At 40.6% G+C, this 12,728-nt stretch overlaps 1 protein-coding gene across 2 annotated transcripts; it reads left to right on the forward strand.

The window, feature by feature from the left end:
* si:dkey-94l16.4 (uncharacterized) lies at nt 1-11,991 on the forward strand. 2 transcript variants are annotated; one of them, XM_020928918.2, is made up of 6 exons: nt 2-209; nt 1,464-4,098; nt 6,384-6,477; nt 6,984-7,033; nt 7,483-7,551; nt 8,651-11,991. In XM_020928918.2, exons 2-4 carry the CDS (start codon nt 1,469-1,471, stop codon nt 7,014-7,016), a joined length of 2,757 nt encoding a protein of 918 aa, XP_020784577.2. In that variant the 5' UTR covers nt 2-209; nt 1,464-1,468; the 3' UTR covers nt 7,017-7,033; nt 7,483-7,551; nt 8,651-11,991. The 2 variants fall into 2 exon arrangements, with proteins under 2 accessions (XP_055006173.1, XP_020784577.2); XM_055150198.1 differs by having other exon boundaries at nt 1-209; nt 6,384-7,033.
* Nucleotides 11,992-12,728: the final 737 nt, after the last annotated feature.

The raw sequence follows: 12,728 nt of genomic DNA on the forward strand, positions 1-12,728 counted from the left end.
TTGGAGGGTAAACCGGAAGTGAAAGTTAAAATCTAATCTTGACGCCGCAGCAACTGGAGAGTGTTCCTGTAAAGTGCGTTTCTTTTATACATTGCGGCTGTCTCGGGTCGTACTATTGTTAGGATTCAGAGGAAAAGGAGAGATGTTATGAGAAATGAAGAGTAGAGTGGTTTAAAGCGGATCTGAAGCGGCTCCGTGTGTCTGTCCCGGTAAGTTTACCTCTGCCTTTGTTTCACGCACCGGGCCTGTCCCTGCTGCTGCCACCGCTCACTCAGCCCAGAACGTGCTGCCGCACTTCATTAGCAAAAAAGTTTAATTCAACCCATCTGCAACTTTCGTCTGCTGATCTAAACTAGTCCATCACAAGTGTGAAGTTCCGGATCGGATTCTTTGTCTGTTTCGGTCCGGAGCAAGTTAAAAGACCACTAAGTATTATTTTACAGTCAGCATTTGTATTTGGACCCTCGCTCTTGCCGTTGGTGGTTTTACAAAGTTCCTCGGGGTAGTTTGCAGATCTAGCCGATGACTGCTAATGAAATCTATTTCTTATATTGTAACGAGAACTTATTCATGTTTTTGTAGAAACCGAATCCAAGATTTTCCTCTATCCTTATGACCCGATACCTAGTATTGGGTCGACGATGCCTAATTTAGTATCAATAGTAAAAACTCCTGAACTTGAGGGAATGTGGACGGGGTTTGACAATGAGACAGCCGTAACCTGCGCTAGCCGAGGCCTAGCATTAGCCACCGCTAAGCTATCTGCTAGCCCCTGTTGTCAACGAATGTTGACACTTGTCACTGAAGCTGATGGTTCTTCTAAAATAACAATCATGTTTTTTTGTTCTAATCCTACATTTTGGTTATGTTCAAATGTGGTGTTTTTGCGCACGCTCAGTTCACGTGTGTGTCTCCGTGTGTGTGTGTGTGTCTGTGTGTGTCTGTGTGTGTGTGTGTGTGTGTGTGTGTGTGTGTGTGTGTGTGTGTGTGTGTGTGTGTGTGTGTGTGTGTGTGTCTGAACACTAATCACATTCAACAACACGTCCCATTATAATGTCACCTTCATCAGGCAGAGTTCTGCAGTGTCCCCCAGCGACTGTGTTTATCTGTAGTAATACTTCATTACAGTTATCAATTAGTGATGATTACTAAATCTACTGTACCTACAGGTACAAACACATTGTCAATGTTGCTTTGTAAATAATATACCATTTAGCAAAATGATTGATTGTTCTTTATTTTCATTCAGAAGCATTAGGACAAAATTTTACATTTATTAGTTTAATTGATTACTTGGTGTAACATTTATCATATTTTATATTGTACAATATCTATCACTGTCATTCATAAACCACTCTCTTGGCTTTTGCCAAATTAGCCAATTTTACACATAAGCATCAGTCTGTGGTATCAGCTGCTTCCATGGAAACCCATCAAACTCCTGTTTTGTTTGTCCTCTGCAGTTGTTATGGAGCAGCCTCCTGGGACAGCAGACGACCTCCAGACCCCACAGGACCTGTCCACCTCCAGTCTGCCCGCTGTGGTCAACCTGACCAGGAGAGGAGGAGAATGTGCCATGATCAGAACCTCCAGCTGGTATCAGACCGCAGAGCAGGGCAGCACTGGATCTTCATATCCAGACACTGCCCCCTGCACTGTCCAGTCAGGAGGCCAGATCCTGCCTGATAACGCCTTCTCCCCCACCACTGTCACACTGTCCTACGTGAGCCGGTCTCATGTCTTCTCCACCCAAGACTCCCTGTCTGGGACCTCCTCTGTGTATGGTGTTCCCACATTCAGCAAATACTCACTCCAGCCTTCGTGTGAGCCTGGAGAGACAGACATGGCATTAAACCAACCTTATCTGGAGAACATGGATGGACCTAGTGATCTAGCAGCACACACAGATCATCTCCAGTCTCTCTCCCTGGAGCAGCCTGAGCTTGACGTGGAGGCTAATATAAACCAGACATCTGAGTTGAGCAGGACATCACAGTTGGACATATCAGAGCAACACGGTGTTAATAACTGTGAACGTTTACAAAATGGTGGGGACATTTGGTTTAGTGAATCCTTACAAGATGGTTCCATGTCCTTACCCGAGTGTCCTGCAGCCTTACAAGAATCAGAGGGTTCTAGTTCTCTAAGCAAAAATATGGAACATTTCAGAGACAATCATTCCTTACAAAGTAGTCACACCTTCACAGCAGAGTTCCATCACTCTGAATTGGCATCGGATTGTTTAAAAGAACATCCAAAATTCTTCCCTGGGTTTTCAGAATTGGTGTCGAAGGAGGTTTTAGAAAAATCACCCAAAACTTATGAGGAGTCTCCTGCACCCTTGGGAGAGGGCAATGACTCCTTAGAAGAGTGCCAAGAAACTGAAAACTCTCTGGATTCCTTACAGAAAGACAAAGAGAATGTTTTGGGTGAGGACAGTCCAGAAGTTGTTTGCTTATCTCTACATCAGAAGGCAGCAAATACACAGCTGGGAGAAGTCATCAGCCCTTCGGAAGACCCTGTGTCCCCTTCTGCTACCTCACTGGACGAAATGGATGATGTCTTCATACTTCCACCAGCCTCCAGTTCACAGAGCGGGGAAAATTCCTTTTTAGAAACAACAACAGATGATCTTTCAAGTACCCAAGACACCATCCAGCCAGGCTCTGAGGACAGTGCCACCAGCTTGCTTTCGAATGACATAAATGAATGCTCAATTGGTAGAGGGAAGTCAGCTTTTGAGCCGCTAATCAACTTGACGGATGACGTTTGTATGGCAGATGTTTTGGATGGAAAGCTCAAAACCGGCAAAGTTTTGAACGGCAACTCTAAAGCACTACAAAAGACGGTAAGCGAAAGGAAACTACCTGTGCGATCCGGTAGAGGGATGCGGCTTGACGCTATCGTCATGAACATCAACTCCAGTCGGTATAATGTGTCCGGATGCATACGAACTGGCAAGAAAAGTCCCCAGACAGAGGAAGATAAGATAATGCCACGTAAGAGCCACAGGCTTTCAGCAAGAAATAACAAATGTGACAATAAAGAAGAGATGCCGAAAGTCTCTCCTATAAAGGGTCTGACTAAACCAAGCCCAGAAAAATGCAAAAATGCTACCTCAGATTCACCCCGCCAAAGCACCAAAAATCCACTACAAGCCAGTCCAGTAAAGTTAAAACAGAAATCATTGTGTGATCAAACTCTGCCATCAAAAAACTGCCAAGAAGCTGTTTCACGAACGGATAGTGATCTTGATGTTACTGTTGGAAGTGTTATGTTGACTCCGGAATCGTCCAAATCTCCAACGAAAAGCCCAGGCAAAACCAACAACGAGGCATCTGTGAAAAAAGCCCGCCCAAGAGCGAAATCGAAACCAGCGCCTGAGAGAAAACGGAAAAAATGTAACATTGGAAATGCTTCTAGTATGTTTTCTCCCAAGGAGCCCGAAATCAAGCTGCGATACTTAAACTACAAAGAGGGGAAACGGGACTCAAAAAGTGATCGCTTCTCGCCGTTCATCCGGGTGCAACGCAAGGAGCAGGCGCCCTCACTGTGTATTGTGGTCAACTACCCAGAAGAGGTCAAAACTCCACGGAAAGCCAACCAACAGCACGGATCTTCAGAGTACGTGCCCGCCGCTGTGCCCACTACTTCCTGTCTCCAGTTGGGTCGGGTTTCCATGCAAGCGGACCAGCAGGCGGCGCTTGTGTGCTGCCTGTGCGGTCAGTCCGCCAACTCCATGGACCTGGGCGATCTCCACGGACCCTATTACTCTGAAGGGCACCAACCCCTGGCGAAAAGGTCAAACGCGGGACCGGGGCTGAAGGAGGAGTCCAGTGATTCAGATTCGTCGTCATGCAGCGGGACATCAGTAAGGCGGCAGCAGCGGCGGCGGCGGTGGGGGGTGAGGAAGGGAGGAGTCCGGCGGCGAAGCGGGCTCGGGTGGACACACAGGATTGGTACAGCCCCCCCGTGGTGCCGTTGGGTCCCTGCGAGTACTGGCTGCACGAGGACTGCGGGGTGTGGTCCGCCGGGGTGTTCCTGGTCAGGGGGAGGGTCTATGGGCTGGAGGAGGCTGTCAGAGCAGCACACAGTACGGTAAAGGCACATTCACACACGGCTTCATAAAATTTAACATGTTAGTGTTTCCCAAACTTTTTTTTTTCTGAGGACCCATATTTTAAAAGTCACAAACCTCTGTGACCCAAGTCAATAGACATTATTCATAAATCACAAAATAATGGTGGATTTCAGCATTATTAAACATTAATGAGGATATTTTATTGTTGACTGAGTGATCGTGTCTCTGAACTATTAGTTTTACTCAAGTTTTAAACAATGAAAAACAGTCACTGAAGCAGCAATAAAAGGATCCATAAGTCATCTATTTGGACACTAAATTTATTTTTCTTTTCAAAATTCAACTGAACCAGCAATATTGGAACAAAATAGTATGTAGAACTGCAGACCTATGTGCAGACTGTGACAAGGCAACCCCAAAAAAATCTCCTGCGACCCAGTCTTTGAGAAACAATATGCTAGTGCAGTTGTATTCGGTGTTCTTTGTATGTTTTCTGTACACTATGTACACCATCTGCTATCAGATAGTGTATTTCCTCTGGAAGATCCTATGCTACATTTCTTTGCCACATTTGGTGCAAAAAGCCTGTAGTATCTCAAAGGTACTTAACTAGCCTCTTGCACAGTCTCCATGGATACAGGAAAAACAAACAGCTCATTTCACACAATCCAACAGTCCCTAACATGTTTCCTTTGAACAGCACATTCTGCACTTTTTAATTGGATAAAATCCCATGATATGATGTTAACTGAGCTCAAACAACAGAAAAGTTTGAAAAACTGCCCAGAGTGTCGACCAGACAGCCACAACTGCTGTAATGTTCCACAGTATGGGATTAATTCTACAGATCTCCATGGTGACAAGCTGGTGATGCCAGTATTGCTGGGTTTCAGTATCACAGCAGTCTATAGGCTGATAATATTCAATACAGATGGGAGGAGGGTACAATGCAGGTTTTTCCTGTAATATAATCAGTTCTTGATTAATGTTCAACTTTTTATAGAAAAGTAGAATGTAATCAATGGGGAGAATGACATCACACTCTAGAATCAAAAAACAAAATAAAAAAACATGCGTTTTATTGAATAAATGCAAGATTGATGCGTTTAATGGCAGACAGACATTCTGTAGTGTTTTTCTTGCTCTGTCAGTAGTACAGGGCGGCTGTAACAATGGCCGACTCCTTCGCTCGTGTGCCGGTGCAGATAGCTCGGAGCGCTCCACCCACTGGGAATGTAATTCAGTTAAAGAATGATCTAATTGATTCTTCTGCTCGATACTCGCTTAATTAAGTGTCAGGAGCTGTCAGGGGATGTCACTCACACTGCGCTCAAAGGACTTAAAGGAACCGCCTCACCACTCACCTCACATGTACTGTAGGACTGCAGTCTTCAGAGAGAGTACTGAAGAGACTTGGAGCATGAATATGATTTCAGCAAGAATATTCTGACAGGATTTAATGTAATAATAATAAACATTTAAAGTAAAATATCCTCATATGCACTTCAAATATTTGCATTTTTTTCTCTAATTTGATTAGAATTGCTTTGGTTGATCGTACCTTGGTCAATATTTATCATAGTTTTACATCAGTGTGAGGAAAAGATTTGAAAAGAAGTACAAAAATACAGGAAGTAGCTCTGAGTTCTACAACGGGATACATTTACCTGAAAGTTACATGCAACAAGCAGAGATAATTTCCGCACCAGGAAGATTCTGGTAGATAAAACAAAGTAAAGATGTTTTCATTTATTTTCATTACAGTAATCACATAAAAGTATAAAACTATAATACTACTTACACCAGTCTTGTACTTGTTTTAACAGTTATAGAATTACTATTTCCCATGTTTAATCAAAGTAAAATAATAAACTACAAAAACTCTTCGATATCCATAGTTTTTTTGTAAAGGCTGAGCTGTAGGTGTCTTTGGTAGAGTTGTGTAATTTCCACATCACTAACTAGAGTAAGACTTTTTCCACTTCAAATCCAAATCTTTACTTTATTTCTATAGCACATTTTACAAACAAAGCAGTTTGCAAAGGGCTGTTCAGAGATCGTAAAATGAAGAAGACAAAAAGGTACTTTGGAATGTGTAGGAATTTGGTCATACCAGTCCTAAAACAATAAAACCAGTCAAATCAAATAAAAGCAAAACCATAGAAATCATAAAATAGTAAATAAGTAAAATTACTGCTTGTTGAAATGAACTCATGCTGTCGCTCTCCTCTCTCCCCATCCTTTCTCCCCTCTCTTCCTCCTCTCCTCTCGTCCTCCCCTCCTCACTCTCTGTGTGTTGCAGAGGTGTTCATCGTGCGGGGACAGGGGTGCGTCTCTGGGCTGTCTGTTCAAAGGCTGTCCCAACAAGTATCACTACAGGTGTGCTCTGCAGTCAGGTGAGTCTCTGGGGAACAAACATTTTGATCTGGTATTGTATGTCAGTCTATCAATCAGTCAAACTTTATATTTCATACAAAAAATGTGACACAATGTGCTTTACAGTGATTAAAAACAGTCCCACACTTCCTTCCACCCACCCAGACCCCACAGCTGCCTGACCCCACACAACCAAACAACCCGGACACTCACACACATGCACAGACATGCGCACACACACTCACACACATAGTGACATGCTAAAATACATTAAAGTGCACGTAGTAAAATGTGAGTCAGAATACAGGAGAACCAGTTGAGAAAGCACCATCATAGTGTAACAGAAATACTAGTTAAGTTAAAATGTTCTAACAAATCTGAACTGACAAATGTTTGTTTTCACTTGAATTAGCTGAACTGTACTGTTTACCAAAAGCATGCTGGGAAAGCTTGTGTTGTGTGACTGATATATTGCTCATACATCAGGCCCTGTCCTCAGAGCGTCTAACCCCTGTGTGTGTTTCAGATTGTGTTCTGGAGGAGGACAACTTCTCCATGAAATGTAAAAAGCACAAGGTGAGATATTCAGGTGTTCTCTGACTATGGGATGCACCAAAGCTTCATATAACTGAATTTTAATTTTTTATTTTTTCCCCATGGGGCCACACGAGAAACAGAAAATATTTTGGAGGGCCAGGCAAAAATGCTCAACTTAATTCTGCATAATATTAATTGTATTTCTTCATAAAAAGCAGTAAATAGCATTGTTTTGATGAGCTGGTCATACAGAGTAGAGTTTGTTATGACAAAGCAATGATAAACTGAGGTTGCCTTACAAAAAATATAATAAAAAAAAAAAAAAAAAGCAATGCAGCTTTAATCCATGTATCAGGTAAAGCAATAAAATATATTTAGTTTGTAATGATCTAAAACGGGCCGGTCAGAGTCACCCAAAGGGCAGTGTGGCCCGGGAGCTGGACAATGCCCAGGTCTGATATAACCTGGTCCCCTCATGTCTCCTACAGAACAAGTCCATCAAGGCCCCTCCGAGCAGCCGGCCCGAGCCCAGCTGACCACCACAAAGGCCACTCCTGGTATGTACTGAACTCTGGGGCTCATGGGAGACTAAATGAAGATGGTGGACAGGCCAGAATTGTAAGGGACTACAATCACTACTGAATCACTACTAAAACACCTCTCTCTAATCTTAATGGTCACTACCTAAACCCCAGCATGAATCATGAGTCAGTGCTAGTGCAGCCTCTGCAGCTCAGGGAGGGAATTCTGGAGGTTCTGAGCTTTTAAATGAGGCCTGACCTTTTTATATAGTGAGAAAAGAACATTGACAACCCAGATTCAGTTGTGATTGTTGTGTCTTTATTGAAACAATAAGAGCACATGCTACATACAGTTCCTTATAAATTCAAGAAACTGTCATTTTGTGTCGACAGTTATGTTCTATTGTATATCATTATGATTCAGAAGGAGGTATTGACATTTTAGTGTATTTTTTAGTGTAATAATATTGGCAGTTTTCAGATTCTAGAATATGATGATGCTATACTCCCAGATAGGGGCAAGGGGCCTTTTCCCTTTTCCCGAATGATCACATTGTACTTCTTGTGAAATATCTAAAAGGTAAATTTGCAAATGTTGAACCTGATCATTTCTATCAGTTACTAGACTCAAGAACTCTCTGTATTACATCACAAATCTGTATTTTATCAATATTCATTTTAGCTGCCCCCATCTGTATTGCTGGTTTCAGATGACGACATAACATTCTATAAACCAATATTATTTAATACAGATGGGGACAGCTAAAATTTAGTGCAACATAATTTTACATTTTAACTATATAAAGTGAGTTCTAGGGTTTATTCAGTTATTGGAAATACCAGGTTCAACACTTATGAATTTACCTTTGGGATATTTTACCACAAAGTACAATGTGATTTTCTGAGCCCATAACATCATCACATTCTAGAATATAAACCACGAAAAACATATTATTGACCTATAGAATGTAGTGATGTTATCTGACACCCAGCAATTGTACACACTTTTAACACAATAGATCAAAACAAACATGTATTAACTTGATTCAAACCAAGGCTGTCGCGTGCTTACTTTATGTAGTATGGAAATTGCATCATATCACAGTTGCGTCTTACATCTTGTTTTCCTCTTTAGACTTTGCCCCCTCCGCTTTGCAGTGGTTGACTCCTCCTCTTCCTGTGGTAACCATGGCGACGTGGAAGATCCTTCTGGCTGCAAGCGAGGACCTTAAGTTCCCTCGTCACAGGGACCCTCAACTCCACTCAGTTTGACTTATTTATACAATATTTACGTTTTTTGGGATTAAATAACAATCAAAGATATTTAATTTTATATCAATTTGTATGATTATTTTTATTTATTCCAGAATTCTTAATGTGTTTTTAAGTTATTCTCGAAGCTGTCAAAGGATTGAATTTTACCTTAAAAGGACATCAAATGGTACTTGACTGAAATCAGAAAGTTCGGATCATAACAGCATTAATTTTCCAACGCTAGTTTGTTTACAAGGGAACTGAATGTATTCCGACATTTTAGCGTTTTCGTTTCGCTGGAAGCACTTTGGAGTGACACGTGGTCCTGGATAAGTTTTTATGAAGTTTTTAATTTTTTCCGAAGTTTACATTTTTACAAAAAAAAAACTTGGACAAACGTCGATGGAAATGTTGATTTTGGATGAAAGCACTTTTTCCGCCTTCTTGGGCCTCCAAAAGTTTGTATTGACAGGGTTTTCCTTTATAAAAGCGAGAGGAGGGAAGCAAAAAAACAAATACAAAAACAAGAAAAAAAATAAACAGCCAATATTTTCAAAAAACATAATGAAGCGTGCTCTGTTTTAATACACTGAAGGATTTTCCAATATTCTTTTCAAATTGAGACTAGATCCAAATTGGGCAGTAGATTTTTCGCCCACTTACTCCAAGTTTGGCAGTTCTGTTCCTGATGTTGTGTCCATGAGCAAGACTTTTCCCCCATATCACCAAAGTAAGAATGAGTCAGTTTATTTACCTCATAGCAGTACTTGGGCCATAGAAGCTCAGCTGGTATTCTGTAGGTTGCTGGTTTGATCCCTGCTACCTATATTTCTTTCTGCCATTGTGTCCTTGGGCAAGACACTTCCCACCTAATATCATAGTATGAATTCTTAGTTTTGTTTTTTTTTTCCCAAATTGGTAGCAAAATTTAACTAAATTAAAGGTTGCGACATAGGTAGCAGAAATCAAACCAGCATACTGCCACTGTGCCTTTAGGCTAGACACTTTCCCCTCTTTCACCAAGCAATACATTTGTTTATTTCAAACTGAGACTGCTCTGGCTCAGTCAGTAGCAATAATCACCCCCAAAAACCTGAAGGTCGCCGGTTTGATCCGTGCTATCCATATTGCATACTGCCATTGTGTCCATGAGCTAGACACTTCACCGACCTTGCCAGACTGAGCCCTACCTAAAACCTTAAAATATAATGAATCATAATTTGTTTAAGATCTGAACAAATTTGAATAACAGACAGATTGGTGCACTGTGGAGATTTTTATAGGGGTACGGCTCTTGTCGTCATATTGAGAAGTTAACTTTGATCAGAATGTTCCACAGTATGGCATTAAACTTCTTTTTAGCTATTAAAACGTGACATAAAATGCAGTAGATAAGTGTAATGCCATATTGTGAAGGGCTGTAGTGAAAAAGATCAACTAAAGACATGTTCTGCCAATCGATTAGTCGACTCAGAACTCAAAACTATTATGCATCTCTGTGTATTTGATCCAAACTACACTCACAAGACTACACCTGCAGGGAGTTAAGACAAAAACTACTATTTATGCAGAAAAAAGCACTACAAAATGGTGCATTTATACGTTTTATATTATTATATGCATTTTTACCATAACTAACTCATTCTGGTCTTAAAATATTCATATGGTCCCGCTCTACTCCATCCTGATGTTTCCATTTTCACCCTGAATCATTTCCTCTTTCTAATACAGAACGTGACTCCTCATTTGCTCCTATAACCACAAGTGTCAGTGAGCTTCATTTGACTGGAGCTGAACACTGGGTGACGTCATATTTCCTTAGTCCACTTCGTTATACAGTCTATGCTTTTTACAGTATAAATAAATCTTCAGCTCACTCACGTCTTTCTCCTGTTGTCCACCGATTAATCGACTAAGCAACTACAGCCCTCAAGTAAAGTATAACATCTCCACGAAGACCACACCAACAAAAAAGTGAGATTGTATATCTTTAATTTGACAGAGTAGAGTTTTCCTCCTCTCACTTTTCGCCTCCATTCTCGTCTGTGCGCTTGGATCACAGACGGACCCTTCTCTTGCATTTTCAGTGTTACAGACCTGACTTAAGTTTACTTGAGCGAACTCCGCGACCGGCATTGGACAAATCAAACTGCTTCTTTTTTTTTTTTTTTTTTTTTTTTTTTTTTTTAAATATATCTCCAAGTGGTGCTTTTCAAAATGGCCTTACCTGGTGAAAAAAGTATGCATCATAGGTTGAGTTCACGCAACATCACAACATTGTAGAATCTCTGTACAGTGCATATGGTGGGTTAGACTACTCAGTTTTTTCATTATTTTTGGTGAAGTTTATAATTTTACTTACTGGTGTGGCATACATAGAGTAATTCAATAATTGTTACCTAGCAACCATAATGTAAACAAGGGCTTATCATGGTTATTATGAGTAGTGAAAATACATGCCAGCACCTTTATTGGTAAATGTCAGGGGAAAAAAAAAAATTCTCATATTGACTTGGGTGGGATTCTATAATTTGAATGTAATATCTCTGCCAGTGTTCTGTTTATCACACGTATTATCTCACCAAACAAAATTTGGAAAAACACAAAACCTGTCATATGCACTTTTATATGAGCCTCTGCCCTCCAACTGAAATTCTGACGTCAAATTGGTGTATGTTGTGAACGCAAACTATTCATTTCAGCCAAGACAAATCATTGAGGATGATTGGATTTGAAGGCAGCTTGCATGCACTTTTCCCTGCTTCAGAAATATTCCTCCTTCCAAGTGTAAAATTGTGTGTACTTTTCCATCTCGCCTGCAGGGGGAGTATTGTACCAGTTTATTTTTTTGTTTGTTTTTTTATTCTAGAGGCAGCTCAAGACCTTAAATGCCAACTCACCAGCAACCAATGTGCCATCTGTAATTACTTTGCAATCGATCCTCTCACCTGGATTTTGTGTTGTACCAAATACAGCTGTTTTATAATCTGTTCTCAGGGCTGAATCTCACATGTTAGAATTACATTTTTTTATGTCTGTTAAATAGTGTACATTAGTTTGAAACTGGAGCCATGTAGCAGCGTTCATATTTCCATTCAAACTGTTCATTCCCACGTGTTCCATGTGTATGTGCTGTGCTGAACGGCCGTGTTTGTTTTCACTGAAGCTTTAGTTCAGCTCGCCCGCCTGTCAGACAAAATAAAACATTTTGTTCCATGAGAAGTCTTTGTCTTGAAGATATGTATACATATATAATCTCTCTCTGTCATGTACAATATATATCACTTTATATCATATCTTACACAGTTTATATTATTATCATGATATATATTACACACACTATATGTAATACATGATTTAGATCAGAGGTGGGGACTTACAAGACATGAGTTGGACACAAGTCAGACTTGTCCAAATAAAAATTAATTTCTACAACTTTTGCATACTCATACTCATATATAAATGTACTATGATTTTTAAGTACAATTTATCTTAAAAGTCAAATAAACTGAAAAAAAACAAAGCTGTATTTGGTGCTTTGGTTTAAAGATTTGCAGTGACTTGAAGCTCAAAGCAGATGACTTGGACTTGAGGATTTTGGACTTATGGGCCAGTGACTTGAAATGTGACATGGACTTGCCTGTATTTGACTTAGGACTTGACTTGGGACTTGACTCGGACTTGAGGACTTGGGACTTATGGGCCAGTGACTCGAAACGCGACATGGACTTTCCTGTATTTGACTTGGGACTTGACTTGGGACTTGAGGACTTGGGACTTATGGGCCAGTGACTCGAGACTCAACTTGGACTTGCCTGTATTTGACTTGGGACTTGAGGAGGACTTGAGGTCAAAGACTTGAGATTTACTTGAGACTTGCAAATCAGCAATTTGGTCCCACCTCTGATATAGATATCCATTTTATACATTTATATATTTATACATATGTATTGTCTATC

This window comes from Boleophthalmus pectinirostris, unplaced genomic scaffold (assembly GCF_026225935.1).
Source record: "Boleophthalmus pectinirostris isolate CB_2022bp ecotype Guang Dong unplaced genomic scaffold, ASM2622593v1 HiC_scaffold_14, whole genome shotgun sequence".
Classification (NCBI taxonomy): Eukaryota; Metazoa; Chordata; class Actinopteri; order Gobiiformes; family Gobiidae; genus Boleophthalmus; species Boleophthalmus pectinirostris.

What these genes read in the sequence shown, in the direction of transcription:
- si:dkey-94l16.4 (XM_055150198.1), top strand. Translation starts at nt 1,469, where the DNA reads ATGGAGCAGCCTCCTGGGACAGCAGACGACCTCCAGACCCCACAGGAC. An exon ending in TCAGAGCAGCACACAGTACG is followed by an intron (nt 4,099 to 6,383) that starts GTAAAGGCACAT and finishes TGTGTGTTGCAG; the next exon opens with AGGTGTTCATCGTGCGGGGA.